Source organism: Ixodes scapularis, unplaced genomic scaffold, assembly GCF_016920785.2.
Source record: "Ixodes scapularis isolate PalLabHiFi unplaced genomic scaffold, ASM1692078v2 PGA_scaffold5__190_contigs__length_132052651, whole genome shotgun sequence".
Taxonomy (NCBI): domain Eukaryota; kingdom Metazoa; phylum Arthropoda; class Arachnida; order Ixodida; family Ixodidae; genus Ixodes; species Ixodes scapularis.
This window is the reverse complement of record NW_024609880.1, coordinates 73,787,615-73,815,019: the sequence shown is the minus strand read 5'-3', so window position 1 is coordinate 73,815,019 and position 27,405 is coordinate 73,787,615. Positions and strand designations below refer to the sequence as shown.

The 27,405-nt window shown below is 44.6% G+C and overlaps 2 protein-coding genes across 3 annotated transcripts; one reads left to right on the top strand and one right to left on the bottom strand.

The window, feature by feature from the left end:
• Window positions 1-316: 316 nt before the first annotated feature.
• LOC8052004 (GTP-binding protein 10) lies at window positions 317-27,399 on the bottom strand. Of its 2 annotated transcripts, none has more exons than XM_042294077.1 (10): window positions 27,239-27,399; window positions 26,348-26,550; window positions 18,385-18,476; window positions 15,201-15,345; window positions 11,982-12,055; window positions 11,394-11,446; window positions 5,350-5,535; window positions 4,486-4,609; window positions 3,083-3,301; window positions 317-663 (listed from the first exon to the last, which is right to left on the bottom strand). In XM_042294077.1, exons 1-9 carry the CDS (start codon window positions 27,275-27,277, stop codon window positions 3,102-3,104), a joined length of 1,116 nt encoding a protein of 371 aa, XP_042150011.1. In that variant the 5' UTR covers window positions 27,278-27,399; the 3' UTR covers window positions 317-663; window positions 3,083-3,101. The 2 variants fall into 2 exon arrangements, with proteins under 2 accessions (XP_042150011.1, XP_029834868.3); XM_029979008.4 differs by lacking the exon at window positions 27,239-27,399 and adding an exon at window positions 26,870-27,050 and having other exon boundaries at window positions 317-661; window positions 3,081-3,301.
• Window positions 1,232-2,778, top strand: LOC121838069 (piggyBac transposable element-derived protein 4-like). Its single transcript, XM_042294076.1, has one exon. It carries the CDS (start codon window positions 1,357-1,359, stop codon window positions 2,716-2,718), a length of 1,362 nt encoding a protein of 453 aa, XP_042150010.1. The 5' UTR covers window positions 1,232-1,356; the 3' UTR covers window positions 2,719-2,778.
• Window positions 27,400-27,405: the final 6 nt, after the last annotated feature.

The following is a 27,405-nucleotide window of genomic DNA, read 5'->3' as shown; positions in this document are numbered from 1 at the left end:
AGAATTCCCTGCTGATATGTTATTCTAAGCAATAACTCAATAACTGAGTTTCGAAAACTCTCGCAAGCTTATCTAAAGATCAGGCAGTGTGGGGACGGCCGAGCTATTGGCTCCCGCAGATATAGTGAAATAAACTTTTGCCGCAATGTCGGCGCGAATTCGTCCTACTGTGGTAAAGTGTAGCAGAGTAACCATTTGGCGCTGCCCGGCGGAAATGGCACAGAAATCACATATTTCCGAGTATATGTTATATCAGTCAGTAAAATCGATGGGAGAGACATTTAATTGGACTAAATTAATCAACACGACTTCATCATCAGGTATAAAATATCTTTTATACAGGGGCGAGAAATAGGTACTAAGCATTCTAGAGGAAAACAATGGAGGAAGACAAAGGAAACGATGAAGCCATACATACAGCAAGTGCTGTCTCGCATACTTTCTTTTACCTGCACTTGTCTGTTTGTTCTTTGGAACACTTAATGAACTAGCCCAACTATAGTACAATGTTTCTTTGTTGTTGTTTTTTCCATACAGGGCACTAATTTTTTTTAATTACCTTTCCCATGTTTTGTCAACTTGTCCCTTTATTTCTTGCCATCTGTCTCAGGAATATAACTTAATACAAAGCCCAAAAGCCTACTGGCAGTCCAGGCATTAACTCTTTCAGTACCGCGCCATAGAAAATCGGACACGGAGTTACGATGACTTTCAAAGCGTCTGAAAAAATCAAAATTGGCGCGTCAAGACAGACAGCGCCACCTAGTTTGCTCGTAGACATCTACTTTTTCAGTTTCGGTTTTGGTTTTCATCTTCTGACGTGAGACGGCGCTGTTAAAAACGAAACTTAAACCAAAAGTTACCGCGTAGTCGGGAGCCATGGCGTCAAGTTTGCCGCGCGCACCTCAAAAGCGGAAGGCTGTTGCAAGCACTTCGGCCGCTTTTTCTGCCGATTTTTGTGACTCAAGCAGCAGTGATGACTCCAGTAACGATGCAGGGTCGTCAGATTTTAGTTCTGACAGCGACACTCCAGCTCAAGGTCCGGGAACGTCAACAGGAGCTCGCAGGTGTGTTTCGTTTTAGCTTGCACACTGTATTTATACAAACGCGCGCTTTGTATTTGACGACAGCGTTTTTTCTTGCATGTTTAGAGTCTCAACAACGTACGGCAAGGATACTTTTCCGAATGCGTCGCGCCGTATCCAGTTTTCGCCCAAGAGACAGCCCGGTGTCCATGTTGGCGCAGCACTGCGGAGCGACTCACGGCGCTTCTCAAGAGCACTAGATTTTTTTCTTTTGTTTTTCACTTCCGAGGTGGTAAGGACTTTGTGTGAGAACACAAACAAATATGCTTGGATGCACATTTTGGACCGGCAGACATACGCTCGGCGTGACGGCTCCTGGGAGAAGGTCACACCGCTCGAGATGCTGCAATTTATTGGGATTCTCATCTACATGGGAATGGTTGAAGTTCCGCGACTGCACTTATACTGGAAAACAACAGGAATATTCAGAGGCCTTCTACCACCAAATATTATGCCAAGAAAGCGCTTTTCTGCGCTGCTGGCGTTCTTACACGTATCGGACCCGGAGGACTGTGGAGCTGCAGCTTCTGTCGGCAAAACCTGGAAGGTATACTGGCTGTTGAAGCACATCAATGAAAAATCAGCAAGTTTTTTCCAACCACGGCGTGATCTCTCAGTCGATGAACGCATGGTAAAATCTAAAGCCCGATCAGGAATAAGGCAATACATTCGAGACAAAGTGACGAAGTGGGGATACAAACTCTGGGTGGTGGCAGACTCAAGAACAGGCTACACCCTTCAATTTGTTGTGTACACTGGCAAGCGTGAGACACCAGGACCTCACGGTCTAGCTTTTGACGTAGTCACCAAGCTCTGCACAGAGTACCTTGATCAAGGGTACAAGATTTACATGGACAACTTCTATACATCAACGAAACTTTTCGACCACCTCCTTGCGCGCAAGACGTTTGCATGCGGCACATCTCGCAAAGATCGCCGATGTTTTCCAGCTGAATTGAAAGATGCTAAATGGGAAAGAAGAGCTCAGCGGGGAGATGTTAGATGGATTCGTGAAGGGAACATCCTCTACATGCAGTGGAAAGACAGGCGTGCGGTAAACCTGATGAGCACGATGCATACAGCAAACGAGCATGTTTCGGCCCAACGAAGAGAAAAAAGAGGGGACAAGTGGACTTTGAGGACCATCAAAAAGCCGCTTCTAGTCCACGAATACAACGCTGGAATGTTGGGAGTCGACAAGTCGGACCAAATTATTGGAACATACAACGTCCTGAGGAAATGTGTGCGTTGGTGGAAGACGCTATTTTTCCATTGTGTGGACATTGCATGCGTAAATAGTTTTATACTCTTCCAAGAACACCGCAAAGAGAACCCAGACGTCCCAGAACTTTCCAGAAGTGCCTACTTTGACCAGCTGGCATTTAGAGAAGAGCTAATTCAGCAGATCTTTGAGTACGATGGAGCAGCGCAAAGTGGTACCCCCTTCTCACCTCATGTCCCTGCTTGCCACCAACCAAAAAGAATGGAGAGGAGAAGAAACTGCAAGCTCTGCTATCGAAAGACAAAATCCCAATCCAGAACAAACGTCTTCTGCGCCACATGCGAAATTTATCTTTGCTTCCTACCTTCACGTGACTGCTTTTCTGAGTGGCACAGCCTTCGGAACCGCTAACTTTGCTGGCCACGAAAAATACAGAACACGGCGCACAGAACTGGAAGATATTGAAATGATGGCTAGGGCCACTTGCAACATTTTGTATATTTCAGAATTTCGAAAATAATTTTCTGGCTCAGTACAGCCACTGATTTTTGTTTTGTTTGTACTTTTTTTGTCAACTTTTTGTTCATTTGACAAATAAATTCTCTTCACTGTTTGCACTCATAACACTACAGTTTATTTAACTATGATGCCCAGCTAATAACCTACAGTTTGATAAATAGCAAAGCTTAATGCGGCTAGTAGTCGCAGAGAAAAAAAATATTTTCTAGAAGCACTGAAAATCAGTCATTTTTCCGCGGTAACGAAAGAGTTAAGCTAAAGCTAACATTTTGGAATTAGATCACAATATGCTTTGGCGATGGTGATGAAAAGTCAATGCGCGTTGCTTCCCTCTGCCTTTCCACGTGCATGTCCATGAACGATCGTATCTTCTGCTGGATCTGAGGCGTGTTCTTTGCATCTCGTGCTACGATGGGTATGATGTCGTCGAACTGAATTATCTTTGATGGCCTGATCTCTTCATCCAGGGAGGACACTGCAACGAATGGAGGCCTAAATGAGATCTGTTCCTCACAAACCCCGATACTATCTAGAAGAGCTTCAACAAGAAGTTACATTGAAAACACTTTAAACTAAATAAATCATGCAAAGATATCAATGTGAAAATTATGCATTCTATACAACGAGCCATGCCACGGATGAAGCTTACAAACCTACTTAGTCTCGAAAAGTAAAATTCAGACCAGTGTTCTGAAATAGCATCGGCTGCAATAGTTACCGGGGCTTCAGTCAATCTGGTTTCGTTAATAACAAAGAAATCACAAAAAAGGCGACTTCACTTCAGAGAAAAAGAAAATGTGCAAGCAGATAAATTTTACTGTGGGCAACACATTTGGGACTTTCTTAGTACTGTAGCTTCTAATTTATATTATAAAATTATTTTTCTTAAAAAGATATGTCAAAATCCAGCCCCACGCAATTGCTTTCAATCAAGCACTAATACTTTCCATTTTTACAATAGATTTATGATAGCTGTGTTCCCTACAATAGACCCTAGAGTTTCTAAACATTTCCAGTCGAAACTACTGAAACCAAAATCCGCAGAAAAGCAATAGAAAACTGCTCTTATATATCATTTATCTAATGTAAAGGCATATAAGTCATGCACTGCCCCATATATCTTGCAGATGCTGTAGTTCAAGCTCAAGGACTACTGCTTTAAGACACTGCCCGTTCAAATCAGCAGTCCTGTATACAATTCAATACTAATACCAATGCTGTTTGGGCTTTCACAATATAGGTAAAAGGGTTTCTGACTATCAACACATCAGTAAAATGGCTCCTCGATTAGGTAATAGGCTGCGGAGTTACGCAATTGCAACAATAGTGAACAATGCAGCACGGACACTTTGCTCAAGCTGTACCAAAACTAACTGACTGCACGACTTGCACAAATACGCAATTTCTGGTGGTTTCAGATTGAATCCAGCACCTACTTTTGTCTCTAAGGGTCACAGCATAACCAGCGGATCAGCTAAAACAAAACTGTGCGCAGTGAAACACTCATGAACAGAAAATGTTTTGCAGCCTTTTAAGTTTAATTTCTAATGAAGACCATGAAACTGCAGAATTTAAAATAGCTTCCCCTAGTTGCAGCAACTCCATAAACACATAGGCACAGAGAGAGAGAGAAACACCAAACCTCTTCCCAAAGCATACCATTTTCTTTGCCTAAGCTTTCCAATAGTTCTTCATACTTCTCCTTGGCATCGTCAGTGTCCATTTTGTTGACTGCCAGTATGGCAGGCTTCTCAAGCAATGCTTCCTTGTACAACTCTAATTCCTTTGAGAGAAAATTAAAAGTACTTGCATTCACAAATGGCTATTACACACACATCACTGACAACCTACCAGAGCACTATGAAATTCCCAGTGCCTAATAATAGTTGAGGAAGAACATTCCCTCGAAAGTAAAAGTAATCCAATATGCTAATGGAGACATCAAGGCAACACCAAGGGAGAACATTCCCTCTAAAGTAAAAGTAATCCAATATGCCAACGGAGACATCAAGGCAACACAAGTCTCGGTGCTCACTTCTCGCTGTTGACTTTTCTTCAAAGTTTGCAGCTGAAATTGGCGTTAATTTTGTGTAGTTGAAAACTCTATTTATTGAAGTCTATATTGACCACATTTTGACAAAATTAGAGATATCTATAAGATGAAAGGCAAAAGGAAATATGAAACAAGCCGCACATTTTCATAAAATAATGCTACACTGCACGATAACTTGCAACACAGCTTGCAACCAGAATAGAGGGCTAGAAGAATATCGGCCATTGTTAGAAATCTGTGGCTTAAAAAAAAGCGTGTTTCTTACTAGAGAAGCAGTTTTTAGAGACTCCAGTTTTCTTCACACCAAGTTATCTCAACACTGATTGGTGATTTATCCGAGGCTCCCAGCATACAGGGTTTCTAAAAACAACATCTCTTATATCCCTTACAGCCAAGTTAATCTTCAACTCCAGGACAAATTGACCAATCGTAATCCACTCCCATTCACCTTGCGAATGCTGAACGCTTACCTTGTTCAGGGACATGACGGTCTCAAACGCATTCCTAAATTTTGACCTCTCGTTGAGCTGGAAGCCATTGACGTCCACAATGAACAGGAGCATGGATGTACGCTCAACGTGCCTCAGGAAGTTGTGCCCCAGGCCGAAATTGCGGTGTGCTCCCTCTATGAGGCCAGGCAGGTCAGCCAGAGAAATCTAGAATCGGGCAGGAGTGTGTCGACATCTGGTCGGAGACTACAACAAATACTCAAAGCGAGTGCTCAGATGCATGCACACAAAAGCTAAAAGCTGCAGGTGAATACGTATCTAAAGACAAAAACAGAAGAGGACCAAGTCATGTCCATGAATCTCTTCTATTTGCCAAGTCGTTGGCTCCTAAAACAGTTATTGAGACAAATTTCACTTTCTCTTTTGTCAATGTGACAAGTTATTTTGTCAGGCATATAGCAATGTAGCCTAGGTGGCCCTTCCTGTATTTAATGACCGTGTTGCTGTCGGCAAAGATCTGCTTCCCGCAGTGCGTACGCCATCAACCGTGCTTCATGACTGGCAGCCCTTTTTCCGTAAAATATTAACCAATGGCTTTGTGCTGCCCGTTAGGTATTTAATTGACCAATGGCTCTGTTTCCTTCTCTTTTTATTAGGCTTCCCTCCAAGCTGGCATAGCCAGGCAGTTCATGTCAGCAGTTTATAAAACAAGACATTCCAAAGCAGATTAGATAATAAATGCCAGCAAAAGCTTAAGAAACAGAGCATCAGTGCCAACCCAAACATGTTAGAAGGTCTTGACTATGAAGACAGTGCAAGATTAAAAGATCTAAAAAAATACAAAATCTAATAAAAAAAATGTCATCATCAGCAGAAAAGATAAAATTATATGACTAAATATAGCACAATGATAACCCTAGCAAATTTTCACATTAAATCAAAAACACTAAAAATGCAGACATAGTAGAAACATTATATAATGTTCCATGCCATTTGTGGATAGATAACGCCCAAGTGTCCAAAAACGCTGAACAAGTGTGTTCTTGTTGCAGCGGTAAAAAACGGCTTAATGAAGATTGAACAAGGCGATACAAAAATTGAAAAAGCATTCAAGATATATGGCACATGATACATAAAAAAAGAAAGAGAAATGTGAAATAGCCCAATGTCGTGTCCGCGTGGTGATGACAACTACAGCCCGAATACTTATGAGTTTAATATGACCCAGAAGAGCCTCAGTGCCTAGCTTGCGCCATCGGTAGCTCGCAGTTCCAGAGTGCGCGCTCAGGGATCGCGCGCACAGGGCAATGCCGATCTTCGTCCTTTATGCGCGAGTGGCGCCGCGCTGGACATCACACTCCTTCCCCCTCTAGATGCCGTCGCCATATCTTTGAGGAGGTCGCCTTTGACGTTGAGGTCTAGCGGAACTATTTGATGGAACCAAGTCGGCATTGGGCTGCACTTCTGCTTGAGCCTCTGGGGCACATTGCTGTTCTGCTGGTGACGGTTCCCCAGTCGTCGGAATGGTCCACTGCGCTGGTAAACCTTGTGGGCCATTACTGGTCTTCGCTGTCGAAGATGCTTCTGTGACAAAATGTCTCGGGTGGTCTGTTACCGGGTTCCTTATGTGATCTTCGTGTCGTCGTACTGTGCCTTGGTCTGTTCTGATGATCCAAGAACGAGATCCAAGTCTTCTTATGATTGTTCCTTGGATCCACGACGGTTTGCCTGTAAAGTTCTTAACGAACACCTCTCGGTTAACAGAAAGATTTCTGGGAGACTTGGTTGTTCCTGGTGTATCCTCATCTCTTCCCCTTGCTTGCGGTTGGAGGCGAGTGATCGCCGTTGACAACTCGCGACCCAACATCAGCATGGCTGGAGTCTGTCTCGTCGCGCAACTGATGGTGGTGTGTTGCTTAAAAAGAAACCGAGCGATTCGGCACGATAAGCACCCCGTCTTATCCTTCGACACCGCTTGTTTGGTCTCGTAAACCATCCTTTCAGCTTGTCCGTTGGTCGCCGGATGGTACGGTGCACTCGTGACGTGTCGAATACCGTTATTCTTAAAGAACTGTTCGGTTTCGGCTGATACCAGTGACGTACCGTTGTCGCTGACGATCTTGCGTGGTACTCCGAATGTTGCGAATACATTACGGAGTTCCTGGATGAGTGAGCTGGAAGTGATGGTGTTCATTTGACGAACTTCCAGCCATTTGCTGAAGGCGTCAACTATTATCAGCAACATCTTGCCTTCAACGGGTCCGGCGAAGTCGATATGTAATGTATCCCATGGCGTCGTCGGTCGTTGCCATTCCGGAGAAGGTGCTTTGGGCGGTGCCCGTTGATGCTGTTGGCAATTGCTGCACGTTCTTGCCTTGGCTTCGATGTCTCTGTCTACACCAGGCCACCAAACGTAACCTCGTGCAGCTGCCTTCATGGCCACCATGCCTCGATGACCTGCGTGGAGTAGCTCGAGGACGTGAGCTCTGGCTGCACTGGGAATGACTACCCTCGTGCCTCGCGTCAAGCAACCGTTAAGTGTCGACAGTTCAGTGGCGATAATTTTGTACAGCCCGCACTCGTCCTTGCTCAACTCTCCCAGATTGCCGTGATGTATGGCCTTGTAGACGAGTGCCAAAGTTTTGTCTTGCGCTGTGAGTGCTGCAATGCGTTCTGGGCAAAGTTGAGGAATAGGCGAGCCGGCCAACATCAGTACATCTCCAGGTTGGCAGGGCTCGTCGACACAAGCAGGTAGCGGTAGCCTGCTCAGAGCGTCTGCGTTTTGATGTAATCGTCCCCGTCTGTACTTCAACTCGTAGTCGTATGCACCTAGTTTGATGCACCATCGTGTCATACGCGGGGATAGCACTTGAGGTATTGTTTTCGAGCCTCCAAGTATTCCCAGAAGTGGTTGGTGGTCCGTGTAGATGGTTACCTGTCGTCCAGCGATGTATTCATGGAAGTGACATACTGCATAGACAATGGCCAACCCTTCTTTATCCAGCTGGGAATAGTTTTTCTCTGCTGCTCCTAGCGTCCTCGACGCAAAAGCAATCGGAGCCTCACGTCCCAAGGCGTCTCTCTGAGCAAGCACTGCTCCTACGCCGTAAGGGGACGCGTCGCAGGAAAGAAGCAGGGGCTTGTTTTCGTCATAGTGGGCAAGGACCGTGGATTCCTTGACTAGTTGCTTGAGCTTTCGGAACGCTTCCTTGTGACTGTCCTTCCAGAGCCAAGGAACATTTTTCTGGAGAAGCTTGTACAGGTCTGTTGCGACTGTAGCTCTGTTCTTGAGGAAGCGGTCATAAAATGCCAACAACCCCAGAAAGGCTTGCAGCTCAGGTTTCCCGGTTGGCTCTGGAGCGTCTAGAATCGCTTGCACTTTGTCAGCGGTTGTGTGAACCCCTGAAGCATCTATTTTGTGTCCCAGGAAGGTAGCTTCGCTGACTGCAAACTTGCATTTTTCTTTTTTTAGTCTCAGACCGGTGCTGTCTAATCTGGACAGTACTTGTTCCAAACGCTCAGCATGTTCTTTCTTGCTCGCTCCACTGATGATGATGTCATCTAAATAGACACTTATTCCGTCTATGCCGGCGAGTGTTGTTTCCATCATTCGCTGGAAGATCGCTGGTGCTGCTGAAATTCCGAACGGAAGTCGTGTCACTCGGTACAATCCTTTCATCGTATTGATTGTAAGTACAGCTGCCGTCTCTTCAGTTACCTTTAGTTGCTGGTATGCTTGGCACAAGTCTAGCGTGGAGAAAGTAGTTCCGCCTCTGAGGTTCGAGAGCACTTCTCCTGTTGTTGGTAGCGGATAACTGGCCTTTTTCGATGCGGCGTTTACCGTACTCCTGTAGTCGCCACAGAGTCGGATAGCTCCGCTCTTCTTGCGAACGAGTACAAGCGGCGTAGCCCACTCAGAGTGTTGAACTGGCTCAATTATCCCTTGGTTCTGCAGCTGTTGAAGCTCGTCTGTCACCGCTGATCGTAGCGCGAGAGGAACAGGGCGAGCCTTGCAAAACTTTGGCGGGGCTCCTTCCTCCAGCTCCAAGTGCACTGGAGGTCCCGTGTATCCAGAGATGTCGTCTTGGAATACCTTGGAATGTCGTTGTAGCACTGCCTCCACCTCCGGTGGCGTGGTCTGCTGCTGCATCTGATTGATTCCTTGAACTCGGATGTTGAGCGCGTCGAACCAATCTCTACCCAAAAGGCTGCAGCCGGCCCCTTTCATTACCAGAAGCGGCAGTAGGTAATCCTTGGACTTGAAGCGTACTCGAACTTGAAGCGATCCCAGAAGTTTCAGGCCTTCGCCACTCCAAGTGTAGAGCTCCAAGTCGTTCTTCGTGAGCTTTGGTGGGTTCTTGGGCCAGGTTGAGCGAAATGTGTCTTCGCTTATCAACGAACAAGCGGCTCCAGAATCGACCTCGAACTGAAGTGGTTTACCTTCAATCCGAAGGGAAACATAAAATTTCGGGAAGCACCTTCGCGTGGTCAGCTGGTTCAGCTCATGACATGTACATCTAGAAGAACACGCTGGCTGGCTCACCACTTCAGTCGCTGCTTCAACGTTGTAGTTAGCTTTCTTGTAGCCTGTTTTACCTTGTTGTTTTTTCTTTGCAATGCATGCCTTTTCAATGTGTCCTTCCTTTTTGCAGTAGTGACACTCGGTAGTCTTGAATCGGCAGGCCTGTGGGTCGTGTTGACCTGTGCAACGATAACACGGACGTCCCTTGTATGAAGCGGACTTGTTGCATGCATCCGTTGTCTTGTTGACCTGGAGATCCTCCTTGTTTTTTATACTCTGTTGTTGTTTCGAGGCACTCTCAGCACGGACGGCGATGTCTAAGGCGCTTGCGAACGTTAAGTTCTTTTCTGCGAACAGACGTTGTTGCAGAAGTTCGTCACGGATGCCGCAGACAAACCTGTCGCGCAGCATCACGTCCAGTGGCAGTTTAGTGTCCCATTGTGGAGTTGCCGGTTGTGCAGCCGTAGCCACTGCATCGGGTGCTGCTTGTGACGCCGGTTGCTGCGACGCCGGTTGCCGTGCCGTTGTCGATGCCACAAGCGTAGTTGCGGAAGCTAAGATGCCGAAATTGCAGTCTCCAGCCAGCATTTTGAGTGCCGCAACGTAGCTGTTTATGGACTCGTCCGGTAGTTGGTCTCGCCTCTGGAAGTTGTACCGGCTATAGAGCTCCGAAGGTTTTGGATCGAAGTGCGCGCCGAGGATCGTCACGAGTTCTTCGAACTCGACATCCCCGGGTCCTCTGGGTGCTACCAACGCTCGTACGATGTCATATGTTTCTGGACCGCACAGCGTAAGTAGGACAGCTCGCTTCCTGTCCACGGCGCTGATGTTATTCGCCACGAAGTAGAATCCGAGGCGCTCAATCCAGGATGCCCATGACTTGCCTGAGAAGGCTTCCATTTTGCCTGACTTAGACATGGCTCGAGGTCTGAGGTTCCAGGCGTCGTAGGTCCTTGATTACTCGTCGCCAGTGTCGTGTCCGCGTGGTGATGACAACTACAGCCCGAATACTTATGAGTTTAATATGACCCAGAAGAGCCTCAGTGCCTAGCTTGCGCCATCGGTAGCTCGCAGTTCCAGAGTGCGCGCTCAGGGATCGCGCGCACAGGGCAATGCCGATCTTCGTCCTTTATGCGCGAGTGGCGCCGCGCTGGACATCACACCCAAGAAATGAAGTCTTTGTAGGTCAACCCTCGTTTGAGTAAACATATTATGTTACTATTTATTTAGCAAACCTAATAAACCCATTAGAGGCTTTACATCTCGTTTAATCCACAAAATAATGGCACATCCATATTACTTTGTCATCTTCAATAGAGGTAAGCACTCTTCTGGCCATACCTTTGTAAATCACTATTGTGTGCTGCACATTAAAGACACTTGGAGAGAAACAACGCAACACTTTCTAGAGCGTTGATAACCGCAATAGAAACAAAGCCAGCTGTCTATCAACAGCAGTGCAGAAAATGCCTGGTTTAACTGCTGACAAGAGCAGAAGTCATCCCCCAATAAGAGGGCAAATCGAGATAAAACGGTGCCTAACCTGTCTGTGATCCTCATATTCCATGATCCCAATGTTTGGCCGTATTGTTGTAACTGAGGACAAAGAAACGTAAAAAGTGCATGTAAGACATTTGATATTAAAGAAAAATAAAAGCTGAATAAAGAAGTGGGGAGATTGCTAACTCGACAATTCCCAGCTAACTGGACACAAAATGATCAACTGCGGAACAAAACTGGTCCCATCTTTCTACAGAACTCAAAGCGGTTAATCTTGAAACAATTCAAATTGTGAACAAGGTGCTTTCAAGACTGCAATAGCCAAAATAAAAGGTAGAACAAACAACAAAAAAAAAAAGATAGGGCAGATGGGCAGAATTAATTTCCGTTTGAGTGTCTGTCCATTTTGTTTCCTTCCTGCGATATTATTCTAGATGGTTGAAACTTGCACCATCTCCCGCATTTCCTAATACAATTGTAGTTCAGGCAAAGTGCATTCACAATCACTCGCATCCTTGTGTTCCCAATGCTGCATGCCATTTTTGGCATAATATGAAGCACGCCTTAGGGAAGTCAATGGACGCCCCTTGCCTAAGCCAGAGTGAAAGAATTGAAGGAGTGGGTCACCTACAGGGGTAGTTGGCCACCTTAGGGACTGCCCTTGACAGCGCCCTCAGCAGCGTTGATTTGCCCGCATTAGGAAACCTACGCATAACAATGAGAAAGAATAATGGTGACAATCTCAGAATAGCATTCACCCGGTCTCAGGGATGGGCAGTATTTCAAATACAAGTATTTGAAGTATGTATTTCAAATACTTTGTGTATTTTGCATTTGTATTTAAATACAAATTGGGTAATGTATTTGACATGTGTATTTAAATACTAAAACGTGGGTATTTCAAATACAATTGTAATTAAATACAATTTTGTGGGCGAAAATACATCCCTCAAATTTATTGTCACGACTCATTTTGCTTATTCTAAGACGTGTCCAGAGCAGGAAGAAAACTATGTTGTGCACCGAATGCAGTGTCTCTCAATCAAGCACAAGCGTTTAGTGACTTTGTGATTACGGTGCTAGTTTAGGGCAAGAATAGTGACGAAATCGACGTTCACAGGCAGACTGGCTAAATAAGTGCCTGTGACAACTTGTGATGCTTTCCAGCCTGATTTCCATCCATATTTTTGCCTGGAACATTCTAAATGCGCGGGTCGTCCAGATTTTCGTAACTGGTGCGAGTTGCAACAATAAAACATTCTCTGGCTAGTGCTGCACATCTTGGTCGTCTCGGTTCTTCGTTGGTCTATACCAAAATGCAGACATGTACAAATTACTCAAAAAAGGTAGTTAAGTTACCGAGTATCGACGCCAAAAGTAGTTGAAGTAGAGTAGAAATTACGCATTTGTAATAGTAATTGAGTAAACTACTAACTACTGTAAAAAAGTAGCAAATTACTTTGAAGTTACTTTCGAAGTTACTTTTTATGTTCTTGTGGCAGCAAAATGAGCAGAATTTTGATCAGTGAAAAACCATGCGAGCCGGAAATAAATGCAGTCATTTTATGACTTCCAAAATAGTTTATTCACTCGCCGAAGCAATTGTCTTTCAAAGTTGTTATCGGAGAGTTTTTCTCTTTTCCTTCTAATGACGTCCTCGGTCAAGCTAAAAAAACGTTCCACCGTGGCGCTGCATGCAAAGACAGCGTTCAATTTCAGAAGCAGGCTGTGCAGGGTCGGGTAAGCGGGTGTCGGCATCTTTGGTGTCTATGACGAAACATGTGAGGCTTGCCCCGGCTAGAGGGTCTTTTATAACAAACTCTCCTTTTTTTTCCTTTTTTTCTTCGAAAAGTTGAGATTGTTATGACTGGCCCCTCTTTATTTTCATGACGTTCGGACATTTCACCGAGCGAGTGCACCTGACCGTCAAGGGATCAAGTCTCGCGCCACGACGATGAGATCATCCGGATGACTGCGCGTCTCGTTGCAATGTTATAGCTACGCCACTTAAAAAAAAATTGTTTGTTGACGTTGGGTGCAACAAAAGGATCTCCCAAGGATGACTCGAAATCCTCGCCGGCCACTACGGTATCCTGACGCGCCTGACAAGTAAAACATTTTCAACAAAGAGGAGGTCTCCCTGGCGTGGAAGGTCGGAAGGACGCGAAGGATTACGTGAACAAGCATTGGCGCTCGTACAGTAGCAGCTGGAAGCGGGAACGTGCTCCCATGAACGGATTATCCGTGTCTGCGTTTGCGCGCGGGGGAGTCCGGCTTTGCAAGGGAGTATGCGCTGACAACAAGGCGACCATGAGAACAGGCACCCAGCTGCGAGGTCATCCCAGTGGCGCCTACCGTGGAACCTACCACTTGAGTCAGAACTCACTAAAGGCACACCATGAAAACAACAACCCTCAGAGTGTCCCCGCCTTTCACGTTTGCAGCTGGAAACGCGGCGCTTGCGTGCATTACCGGATTAGGTCAACACCCGACCAAGGCTTGTCAAGCACCTCTGACTGCGTTCGTGCGCGCCGGTGTTATGTTTTGGCTGCTCGTCGTCGCCACCTTGGCCCAAGGACGCCCGTGATGCAGTTTCTAGGGCTGCCGAGTGTAAGTGCGTGGGAATGGAATGTGAGGGAGCCCCTTGTTCGCGAATACCACTTAGTCTGCCAGCGTCTTGTTTATTTCTGCACTCAAACTTTTGTGATGAAAAAAAAAATAGGAATAAATTTCGAAAGTAGTTAGTAATTTGAGTAGAAGTTACCTGAAAAACGTAGTTAAATTAAACTACTAATTACCCAAATAAATAAAGTTGTAATTGAAAGTTACCAAGTTACTCGGAAAAGTAGTTAAACTACAGTAGTTTGAGTAGAGTAATTGAACTACGTCCAAGTCTGCCAAAATGTAATCGACAAAAAAAGCTGCTTGAAGCTCTGTACTTTTTTCACATATTACGTCCAAACTGATTACATTTTTTTTTTTTTTTTTGTGATTATATTTTTATTACGTTACTAGAGCCTCGCACACTAACTCCCGAGTGTGCGATGCAAAATTAAAATGAGACACCCAGAAACTCGTTGCAGGTGCCCTGAAGTCGCTGACGCAAATTCTGAGGAATGTATTTGGAAAAGTATTTGGAGGAGACCACATACATTTGGTTGTATTTGTATCTTGTACTTAAATGCTTTTTTGGAAATGTAATTAGATTTGTAATTAAATACATTTTTGGCGAAGTATTTTGTATTTGTGTTTAAATACATATTTGCATGTATTTTGCCCATCCCTGCCCGGTCTGAACATCCATCATTCCATGAATGAGCCAGAAAACGAAAAGACACTGAAAGCTAAAAGGTTTGGTTGTTTTCAAAGAATGAAAAGTTCTTGTTGTAAACCATTTATGAACAACACTCCTACTTGGACACTTCGAAAGTTGGACAGTTGATCAAGGTTTGGGTGCAGCGCATGCCCCATTAATCCCACAGAAAATGTGAACCCCATAAAAGGAAACTACAAGTAGTATCTAAAAGGAACTGCAAAAGCCTTATGCTGCATATAAACTGTGAAGCTTCCACTGAAGGCTACTACCTAAGTGCTTTAGACATAAGTACTAGGACAGAAACTTCTTTAGAGACTGTGTTATGGCTGTCCCGCTTTTTTCCTACCTTTATCTCATGGTTAAGTTGTTACTGAGGGAGAGCTAACGTACCGGGGGCAGAAATTTTAGGAATCACAGTCAGAATGTCTACATATTATAATTGCGGAGGAAAAATCCCCGACCTTTCCCCAGTAGTATCCTGAAAAATTTTGAAGGAAACAAGTGTCCAGAACATGAAGCAGCAAGCCAACTCACCCTACAAATCCAACATCTGCAATCAGCTTTAGGTGGAGGGTGATGACATCTGTCTGTCCCTTGGTTCCATGGAAGTCAGTTGCAGGGTTGCCACCCTTCCCACCCTTGACCGCCAGCACCTTGTCTCCAGGCTTTATTAGATCCCCTAAAACAGCAATGGCATGACTGTCTCTTCAGTCTATTCACAAAGCCCAGTAGAAATTAATCATAGTAGTAATCTTTACTAATCATGATCAACAATACAAAATGTCAGGTCTGCCAAAGCCAGAGTAAGGCTTGTGTGGTGTGACCTGGCGGTAAAAGCACATTCTTCACAACAACAAATACAACGATCAATAACTGGCGCTCCAATTTTTTAATGCTTATTTCTGTCCTTAAACAATCTTTTCACAATTTTGTTCTTTAAGTGACGACTTGATTTAGAAATATAGAATACGGTAACACGTTAAATATTCTCAACCATTAAATGCCCTAATGCTTTCTCCATTGGCAAGGAGATTGAACTATAGGGGGCGCTCTGACCCGTTTGTTGTCCCCACACCTCGGTGTTTACCCAACACAAGGCCTGTGCACATGCCCACAGGCTTTGTGGGCATGTTCATGTCATATTCTTCAATAGAGTGCCGGGCGCAGTGTAATGTAAAAATACTAACAATAAACGAAGTGACGTTAAGTGCCGGATCTCTCCCGAATGCAGCCATTAGAGAATGCGAGCTTGACTCACTTCCGCTCTTGTGCTGAGCTGGGCGCCGAGCATGCTGCATTGTTCGTGCAGACCGGAGTGGTAACAAAAGAGCCCCCCCTCCCCCTCAGGCGACCGGAGAACACGAACTCCAGCCAAACGCTGACACCGTGCTCGGTTAAGTCAGCCGAGCGCTGAGTCATTGTATTTGTTGTCCCCATCCATGTAGTTCTAAAGTTAACCGCTTGGGGCGCCACGGTCTGATCTCCTCTTTAATAGCGACTATACATTCATGGAACTTCACAGCGAGTCTTACACCTTGATGTATATGTGGTGAAATTCTTTGAATTGTGAAATCACTGTACCAAAAGTGGTGCTGAACTACAGTTTGTAGAAAGAGTGAATAAAAACAAGCTAGCTGAAGCGAGGAGAACAGGTTGTCCCTAGATCACATTGATATAATTGTAGGACACACTTCTCAACATCCCCCTCAAAACACTATCCATTCGAGCGTGCCATTGCAACGAACAATTAAAAAATAAAGTAATGCCTTAAGAGGTACACAGAGAGATGCAGAGCAGATCTCTCCGTGTGCCTCTTTTGTTCTGTAGGACCTCTGGCAGAACCCTAAAATACTACAGGTCGTATGAAGCAGCCCATTTGAAGCGTGTCAAGGGTGACTGCATTATTATGCTCCGTTTCATGATAACTTAGCTGACCGTGGAGGTTATGGCCCCCGCGACCCAATTAGAGTGTCGGAGCGAGGCACGTGACACCATGTCACGGGTGCGTGCGTGTCATTGCGCCAAATGCAAGGCCGGAAGAAATTGGCTGCCATCTGCTGGCTAAGAATTGTCTGCTGCGAAACCAGCCAACTTCGAATGAACGTCCACCGCCATAATAATGCAGTCCACTAGAGTAGCAAGCCCTCCGGGAACAATTCATTAAACAACCATACACTCAATTTACCCCCAAATCTGTGGCGGGTGCTAATGTCAGGGCGATGTTTTGAGAGGAAGCGGTCGATTACATGGCTGCGATTGCCAACGGCCACGGCGCTACAAGGAGAAAAAAATCGGGAGTGAATACGGATGTGACGTTCCTTTTTGGTTTAAATATAGTAATTGAAATTTATAAATTCGTAAATATTTATTCCTTACCTTTATATCTTCTTCTCGATAAAGATGAAATTGCGCGAGTTTGATTATCGGTAAAAGTAAAAGGAGCATGGACCTCCTTTTATCGCGGAGGGTACCGTAGCTGTGACGGTAACGAGGCCTCTGTGGCCTCGACCATGGAGTGTCATCACGTGCCTTACTCCGACGCTCTTGCTGGGTCACGGGGGTTGTAGACTCCGCAGTTTGCCAAGTTATCGTGCAACGGAGTATAGCCCTCAATAAGCACATAGAGCAGAGATCTCTGCCCTAATATTTGAACAAACAACAGTTGTCTACATGAACCCATTCAAAATCACAAGGCAATTTTTTTTACCTCTGTATGTTTTTATTTGGGAGTTTTCAAAATTGTCCTCTTTACTGTCTTCTCTGGTTACTTTCACACTTCTGACTGCTTGAGCTCATATAAAATCTGCAACTTGCAACATCTCTCCTCACCAGTTTGTCATAGTAACTGAGTGGCAACATGTAAAAAAATATGTAGAGAATATCATTGACAAGTCAAGGTTTGCGCGTCGAGCAAAGAACTTTTTGATAAAGAAATATACGATACACTTCCGTAATCACGAGACACTGTAAAGGTCCGATATTGACCCGAATGTAATATGAGGGCCAGCATCGCAGCACTCAAGAAAGTTTGACAGAGATAATATGAAGAATCATTGCTCGAAACCTTTAATTGCCAAGCTTTGCCTATGCCTCATCTTGCTGTCGCTCTTCTGCCAGTTCCCTGTTAGCTCAATCACTCTACGCCACCGCCTGTCCCGAAGAAAGCAGTGATGCACACAAACTGTTACGCTCCCATCTGTGTTCAGAAATGTCCTCCTTGACATTCTTTACATATAGCTTTTACTCTTTCCTCGGGAACCTAACAATACAAAATGCTTGTCCTGGTTATAATGAGGACTAGCCTTCAGCACACGGGGTGCCAAAAGAAACTTTTATATGCCACATTCAGGATTTTAGTATGCACTATAGAAGTAGGAAGCGAAACAGCTACAGTAATAGCTGTCAGGTAAGTGTAGATATCTGACTGTTAAATGTAGCCAGTCAATTTATGAATGAAACTCCCAACTTTAATTTAAATCCAGCTTGTCATGAAGCTAGTACAAACAATGTGTACCACTAAGCATTGAATGTGTGGAAGAGTGGGTGATGGACCACATACTTAACAAGTTTTAGTGACTATTGCCCTAAATAGACTTCATCACTCCTAGGTTTTGCTGTCACAGATACTCCCTTTGCCAGGCACTCTGCAAATGCTAGTAAAGTATTCGTACAGCGTGACGCTGCTTGCAGAAGACAATGAGAGAGATGGGTAGCTCACCGATGAGATGTCCAAAGCCATTGAAGACGGACACCCCCACTGGTACATTCACCACCACATTATGGCCGTCAGGTCCCAGGATCTGGGTCGACCTGGAGATGGCACCCAAAAATTGTAAAGGAGACTGACGTACTTGGGTAAAGCTAATCGTGGAACTCCTAGTAGAAGCAAAAAGTTGCTCTGATTAAAATGACTGGAGAAACCTGTCAATGACTAGGACCTGCGATACATTTGCCTCCCCAGATGCCGACATGCAGGGTGGAGAATAAAAATTAAGATGATTTAAATTGTGATTAATCATGCATGTTTTACTATGATGATTTAAACCAAAGCTTTCCCAAGCACATAATCTAGAAAATATTTTTTTAAATTTATTGTTCGGTATCATTTCATGCTTTTTGTGGGTACTTGCTTGGTATTTATATTAAATCAACTTATTTGGTTCGTGATTCGTTACTCTGGCTGACCGTAACATATATTCATAGTGCATTTGTTTGTGATTTTGCACTGCTGAACTGTCAGGGTGCAGAGGCCTGTCGGGTACTTTGCCTTTATCTCAACCCTATGCGTAAAAAATCCACAGAACAAATAAAAAAAAGAGAATCATTGAGCAAGAAATATTTATTTCTACTGAACATAAGCAAAAGGCGATGAATTTTTGAGCAAATAAAAACATTGTTTTACTGCTTTTTTCTACCTTCCACTGTGTTGGTCAGTTCATAATGCCCTTTTGCAAGCAAATTATAATGAAAAATAAAAAGTAAATCATCCTTCTGTTCTAGCATGGCAGGGCTACAATAGAGAGCACTTAATTAGACTGTTCTTTAAATTTACACTAATTCTTTCTTCCATACTGTCTTCAGTGACACAGTGATTCTAGAAAAAGTAATTAAAAAAAATAATGTTTTTTTTCATAGCTTGGCGACGTGAAGCGACATTTTCCCGAGCACAGTTCTATAATTGAGTTGCAATAGACAGATTGGGTGCAACAATGTTCATGTCATCACCAATACAGATTTAATGGGACATCACAAAATATGCAAGGTCAATGTAAAAAAATAGAGTAGAAAGAGTATGTGCATGTTTGCCAGTGTGCAGACCTGTTCTGAACCATGTAAACAGAAAACAGGGTAAAACCTGAGAGGGCTTTGTGAGACCACCTCCTTATTTGGGACAAGCTCAGAGAAAGCATTGCTGGAACTAAAACACAAACCGAGTAGCCAAGCCCAGACTTGACAGTGCTTTTTATTATGCTGCCTAAAATAGGACGCCGTTTAAAGCATGTCGGCCCTGATGTGCGTCCACATCTCAGTGTTAGCGATTATGCCGCTGGCCAACATTTGGCCGCTGAAAATACTGTACCGTGTTCGACCACCATAAAAGTGTGTCCCAGTGAAAATCAATAAGATACTGTGTCAATGTTGCCTTTACCCACTCCAGACATCAACCCATTTCATTTCAAGTTTGTTATTTAAAGAGGCCCTGCAATCATATTTAAGCATCTGCCTTTTTTGCGGTTTCCAGATCTCTTGGGGTTCGAGCAAGCCAGCGGCCACGGAGAAAGTCATTAAATAGCAGTGTGTCATATTTTAACAGGACAACGCGGAAACCTCCTCCACCCACAGGGGCGACCCGCGGTGCCGAAAGCGCGCGATATGTGAAGTCTTTGGTCCTGGGCTTACTTCTGGTCAGTCACTAAAAGCTTCTTTTTAGTCGAAATACAATATATAAGTGGTGCAAACCATCTCAATTATCTATGAAAGTGTTTTTGTTCAGTATTTTAGATCAGAAAAGAAACAAATTCAGTTTATAAAGTATGGAAAGAAGAAATGACCCGTCGACATACCCGCCACTAAGCGGTGGAAAAGGCGGCACATACTAGAAAGGGGTAGTGGGATGAAGCACCGAAGAGCGGTGAGCGTAGAAATGTACCGGATGTATGCGGCAGCGCTGCAGTCATATACGGGCTCGAGGGTTCGACCGGTTCCAAGCGTCCCGAAGGCCTTCGGCGAGCATGTTTGGCTTGCAGCTTGGCCGTTTGGAGGTATGGAAGCGCGAAGCGGCTCTTGTTCTGAACTGATCTTTACCCTGTGTTTCCTGTCGTTTGTGGCCAATGAAGTGTCATGCCGAATTAGTGTTTAATCGCGCAGAAAATGCAATGTGAGCCGCCTTGGCTGCCCGCTTCATACAGCCTATCCAGAACATGCTTTAGTGGCACACTCTCAAGCCGTTGACACGGAGTGCGGCAGTCGTGAGCACTCGCTGAGCTTACTACCCCTCCTCTAGTTCATGGCCACTCAAGCGACCAAGGACGTCATGAAGGAGGTTATTTTTTGCTTGTTTTTGTAATTTTAATTTGCCAATATCGTTTAAAATAAAGCGAAATTCGAGAAAAGAGAAGTTTCATTAAGTTACTACGTTCAGTGTGCTCAGGTTTGATGCAAATTAAAAACCAGTAAAAAAGTCCTTGCAGGGCTCCCTTGAGAAATGACCTCACGTACCGTATTTTCCAGTGAAACGGTCCCAGCTGGTTTTTTCCTTAAATTTTCATCGCTGCATCTTGTACAGCAGTGTGACTTACATGTGTTTTTTTTCTTTATAAGTATGGACCTTAACCGTGCAAGATCTAAACCACATCGACATTCACTACAGAGGAGGAAAAGCACAGCACCCGCCGATGGCCTGCTCTTCTAACAGTATGTTAGCACGCCTATACTCCGTCTCACCTAACGTCAAGCCAGAGCGGACGCTACGAGCCATCCCAGCCAGTTCAGCTCTGTGAATGTAGCACGTGACCACGCTTTCCGCGCATCACGGCACTTTTTTTTGAAGGTCACAGGAAACTTACACAGCCTTGGATTGGCTCCGATGGCTCGTAGCATCCACCGTAGCTGGACGGAGAATAGATCCGTTGGCTGTAGTCTTCGAGTGCTGCGGATAGCCCTTCCGTCATAATCCGCGCCCAGCAATATGGTAAATACCTGCAAAGATGATGGCTGGCACATTGAAACAAATTTGCTGTGGGAGGGGCTGTATTACGCGCTCGATTTTGTTGGCAAAAACATCCAAAATGACTTCTTCTTCTGCATATATCACAATCACGAAACACATGTGCTGGCTTATCATAGAAGTTTCACTGCGACGACCATACAAAAAAGCGTAACTTATGTACCAACTTTTTTGCAAAAAGGGTTGCTTATAGACCAGTAATCTCGAACTCACTTAAGTGTGGGGGCCAGAAAGCCCACCTTCGAAAGGATCAGGGCCAAGGATGGGGGGGGGGGCAAAAGAGAGGCAATTTTTTGCTATTTTGGGACAAAAGTGTAAACAAACAAACACTAGTGGTGTTTCACGTTGCAAAGCCTGCAACATCAAACATCACAACTGTTTGTTTGTTTATACTTCTCAACACCCCAAAACTTTTCTAAACAAGGAAGCTTGTGCTGTCTGCTTTTTGTAAGCTCGTGGTATTGCCGTCTTCAGCTATCATTTGCATGATTGACTACTTTGGGCCCCCACATGATGTTATAAAAAGATTTTAAACACCACCACACCACAGCACTGGCAGTTTTTAACAGAATGAAAGCAAGCACACCATTGTTGCCTTGTTAAGCAATTCACTAGGCTCAACAGGTATATACAAATCTCTCTTCATAAGCCTGTGTCCACTTTCCTACTTAATTTTATAGCAGCATTAAAACAATCTTTTTTCTTTTTCTTTAAGCTTTTGTTTGGCAGTTAGAAGCTCGAGCTCATAGCTTTATTTTTAGTAGTTTCTTCTGATTAAGAGTTTGTGCAGCCAGGGTGCCTCCTTGAGCGAAGAGCTCCCGCTTGTAGTCTAGTAGTGGTATTGCCATTCCAGTTAATTTAGACAAGAAAATAATGAGAAGCCAATATTCAGACAAAGCAATACTCCGTCCAAAAGATAAGCAGATTAGTGCAAAATGTGTGACAACGTTACAGAAGCAGAGTTTCTATTTGAGTGGAAATTAATTGATGATATAAAACAAATAATCATGGCGCATATGGCACTTGAGGCATATGAACGGGAACTCACAGCTGCGGGGCGCTTGCGAGCCATTTCCCAAAGCACCGCGGGCCGCGTGTTTAAGACCCCTGTTATAGACCAACACGCTGTTTACAAACAAGTCCACATTTGCCTACAGCCCAGCCCACACCAGGTGTGGGCACTGCACATATGCAGATTCGTGTGAGAGAGGAAGTGTCTGTGCATCCGCAGTGCCCACAGCAGTGCCACCGCAGCTGCACGACGTCACAGCCACGCATTGGTCTATAGAGGAGTGCAGCTTAAAGGGGCCCTGCAATGACTTTTTGACTGTTTTTTTATTTGCACTGAACCTGAGCGTACTGAACGTAGTAACTTAATCCAACTTTTCTTTTCTCAAATTTCGCTTTATTTTAAAAGTTATAGGCAAATTAGAATTACAAAAACAAGCAAAAAATAACCTCCTTCATGACGTCGTAGGTCCTGGCTTGAGTGGCCTTGAACTAGAGGAGGAGTAGTGAGCTCATCGAGCGCACAGGGCTGCCGCACTCCGTGTCGACGGCTCAAGAGGGCGCCACTAAAGCACGTGTTGGATAGGCTGTATGAAGCGGGCGGCCAGGGCAGCTCGCATTGCATTTGCAGAGCGACTAAACACTAATTTGGCATAACATTTCATTGGCCACAAACGACAGCAAACACGGAGTAAAGATCAGTTCAGAACGGGAGCCACTTCGCGCTGACGCACCGCCAAATGACCAAATCGCCAGCAGGGCCCGCGCCGAAGGCCTTCGGAACGCTCGGAACCGGTCGGATTCTTGAGCCGGTATACGACCACAGCGCCGCCGCGTACATCCGGGACCTTTCTACACTCCTCGTTTGTCGTAGCCTCATCCCACTAGCCTTTTCTAGTATGCGCCGTTTTTTTCCGCCGCTTGGTGGCAGGTATGTCGACGGGTCATTTCTCGTTTCCGTACTTTCTAAACTGCATTTGTTTCTTTTCTGATCTAAAATAGTGAACAAAAACTACTTTCATACATAATTGAAACGGTTCGCGACACCTCTATTTTGTATCTCGACTACAAAGAAGCTCTCAGCGGCTTTGACCAGTGGCAAGCCCAGGACCAAAGACGTCACATTTTGCGCGCTTTCGGTACCGCAGGTTGCCCTCGTCAGTGGAGGAGGTTTCCGCGTCGTCCGGTTAAAATATGACGCACTGATATTTAGTTACTCTCTCCGTGCCCGCTGGCTTGCTTCAACCCCAAGAGACGTGGAAACCGCAAAAAAGGTAGACGCTTAAGGGGGGACACTACCCAGAAAAAACAATTTCTGCAAAAAAAAGTTGATTTTGAAAAATGTCATATTTACATCCACTAACATCTAAAGAGTGTTCCCAGAAAGTTTCATTAGTTTACACTGCATAGTTAATTTTTTATAAATTATTTTCGGTCCTCCAATGCTAAAGAAAAGGCAGGGGTTGGAGCACTTTGAATGCAATTTTCTCCATTCCACTTTTTGGCATAAATTTCACTTTAGGAAAACTATCCTTTTGTTATTATGCAACTTGGATTCATTTTTATGAGTTTTTCTGGGGTGAAATTTTAAGGGGAACATAACTATGAGCTTGTATTTTTTATTTTTGTCATTTTTCATGCTCAAGAACTAAAATTTTGGACAAAGGATGGAAATCTAAAAAAACTGTATTTGTGTTTATGTGGCTTTTTTGTCATGAAAGATGGTATAACATAGAAATATAGCTCCATAGTTATCTGTTCTGAACTGTCCTAATGCAATGTAACACATGAAAACGACAAATTTATAAGTAATTTCAAAACGATAGTTTTCCTACGCAGACACGCCCACTTTCGTCTTTGAACGTTTGCAATTTTTTTTGTACTTCACCCAGGTTAACAAAAATTGGCAGAAATGTTCTCAACATCAACAGAAACAAGCCCTGTAAATATAATTTAAATCAGACAAGTGGTTCAAAAATTTACTTTTTTGGGTAGTGTATATCTTTTTGACGAGTCTAGTGTCACAAAACTAAGTTTCAGAAAACAGATGCACCGTTTGAACGAAGCGAGAAACGATGCATGCATCCAAAAAACGATCATCGCACTGCTCGCTCTTAGCGCGAGATTTTGCTGAAATTTCATTAAGGCCTGTCAATCACCCGAAGCAGAAACGCGGACGCTGCCAATGGCCACCCGCCAATGCAGCAACATCTTTTCTTTGAGGCACAGCGAGCTTCCGAAGAAGCTCCGTTTTTGGGCGATCCCGTACCCAAGCCAAAGTCAGAAAAAGAGAACAAACATGGTAGTGAGCGACAAGCAAAGAAGCAGTGCGTACGGGCACTACGTGTTGGCAGTACAAGATGTTGGGGGGACGGTGGTGGTGGTGGCGGGCGAGAGCAATTTTCCGCCCCCTCCCCCATATTATTTCTATTATTTTACAGCAGCAGCTGTACTGGGCTTGTTGTATGGGCAAGTGTCAGGTTTGCAAAAACGAAATGCAAGTTTATCGCAAGTGACTTTGGCGCTTGGAAAGGGCAAGTACAGCAGTGATACCCTCGCCCTTTCGCTAACTATAGTAGCGGTTGAGGTGCAGCGCGTTGGGCCAATTGCGATTGCATTGGAAGTAATGTGATCGCCCCCCTCTCCATTTGCTCTTTTCTGCCTTCGGTCGCCCATTTCCTAGGCACTTTAAGCCTTTGCATGCAAGGGCGGGGTGGCCGAAGCATACGCCGAAGCGAGCAGCGGCTGCTCCACGGTGTGAACGTGCCTGTGAGGGAGAATTTGTCGATATGTAGGAGTCAACAGTCTCACCTTGGATGTTAGGGTTGAAGGCATTCGACGTCAAGATCATGCTTTGCATGAATGTGAAGTAGCCATAGAAGATATTGCTACCGAGCAAAGGATGGATGCACTGGTGCGACCGAGCAATTTCTGCAGCGTGTCCGTGAAAATGCGTTTGGTGCTAGATGTTCTATGTGTAATCGATTGCGGTCTACGCTAGACCTGCTGTCTTTGCCGGTGGCTTGCCATGAGGTCCTTCAGTTGTCGTACCCGGACAGTGACCTGATTACTTTCAGGGAGTGTGCTACGTGCCTATGCAATGTCCGTGTGTAGGCGCAGGAAACACATAGCACATATGTAGCAATAACAGCACAACGCAAACAAAATGTTAAAAAAATAAATGTTACATTATTGCAAAACGCAACAGCTCCGAAATTTTCACTCAATCACGAAGCAATATCATTGACATGTCACACCAGCTGATACTGTCCATTCGCATCAAATCACGTAATCGTCCGCACAATTTTTTTTCTTTTAATATCTGAAGAAAAAATTGCATGTTTGGCCCCCGTTCTGACGCCACTGCAAGCACTGCATATAAACATGATGACTGGGGATAACTAATCTTTTAGCGGTGCAAACATATCTGAAATCCTTCGAGATCATCTGCCTGTTCCTTGTTCGAAATCTTTCCCCGGTTTGGCAGGCCAAGTGAGCCAAATCAAACTAAGTTTATCGAGTGATATTAATAAAGCAGACTGTCTCTTATCACAGTGCATACTTCATATCATTTGCTCCAAAATACTTGATAAACTTGGTGCAGACGAGGTTTGGCAAAAATACTTGCGAGTCAATGCGTCAGAGTTTTCGTGCATCAACTTCGATGTGTGAATAGCGATTGCGCGAAATCTCGGTTTCACAAAACTGTTGCGCATTGAAGAAATGAACCATGTGAAATGAACTTTTACCTACGGCTGCAACGTATAGACAGAAAAATATGCCACTCTGTCCCAGAAGACAACAGTGTAAGCTGATACCCCACTAAGCCACTCCCAACGACATGCACAGCTTCTGTACATTACCCAGTGGAGCAGAGGCTAGCAACGACAAGGAGGAAAAAACGACTAAAGTGGGACATGATCAGAGGACGTCAACGACTACTCGCTTGCTGTTCCCTCCATGACCGGCCTTGATCGTCTTGTCTGGGTACTTGGTGATGATGTCCTTGAGCTCTACTTTGTCCTTGGCCTGCACGTAGATGCTGCCCCCTTCCCCGCCCACACCACCGAACCGGGGAAGTCCAGTGCCGCCGTTGCCACCCCGAACGTTCAGCCGCAGCTTGTCCAAGAACCGTTTTGTGCTGCTTATCTGAAAGAGCCCGACATCTGACTTTACTGAGTCCCTTCTGTTTAGTGGTGGTTAAACATTTTTTATTGATGAAAGGTTTATGTCAAGGACTCTTGATAAATACCATCTAGCCTTGATGGGGATAGGGAAATGGGTGGTTTACAAACTCGTGCCATCTATGGGGTGGGGTGATCCTGGTACACTTCCTATATGCATATATTCCATGCATATTTTTTTCCACACTGTAACTGAAATAATTTTGGCAACGTTATAAGCGACTATGTTACAGGGGCAGCTGTAGCTTTGGTTGCACTAGTGATCGCAAAATTAAATTACTTACCATGCATAAAAATCTAATTCAAGGTGAGCTTTTCTATGGGGCTGTCAAGACGAGTGTGCTTGTCTTCGGATACGCCAAAAAGTGGGTGCGCTATTCTCCGGGATTCCTTGGATTAACTTACAGTAACTAACACAGAATACCGGTAATTCAGCCACAAATTGGACACTGACGTCGGCATGCCTGACATCAATGTGTTCTAAAAAGAAAAAAAAAAAGAGTTTGCGCTATTTTTCGTTTACTCCAAAACGGTTAATCATTTGCCGAGACAACACAGAATTCGTGGAAAAAGTGAGAAATTTCTGTGGATAATGGAAATCGTGCGCCTTCGCATCCTATCTAAAAAGTAAAAATAAGTAACATATATCTTACCCGAACTACACAACAACGTATATGAGTAAGTACCACCATTCTGGAGAAAACAATGCGGACGATAAATGATAGCTTCAGGACACCTGCGACATCAGGTCAATCTTGTTTACATCGGAGACGAATGATGAGTCGGACATGTGGACGCACACTGTGGAGCACTGCTGTGC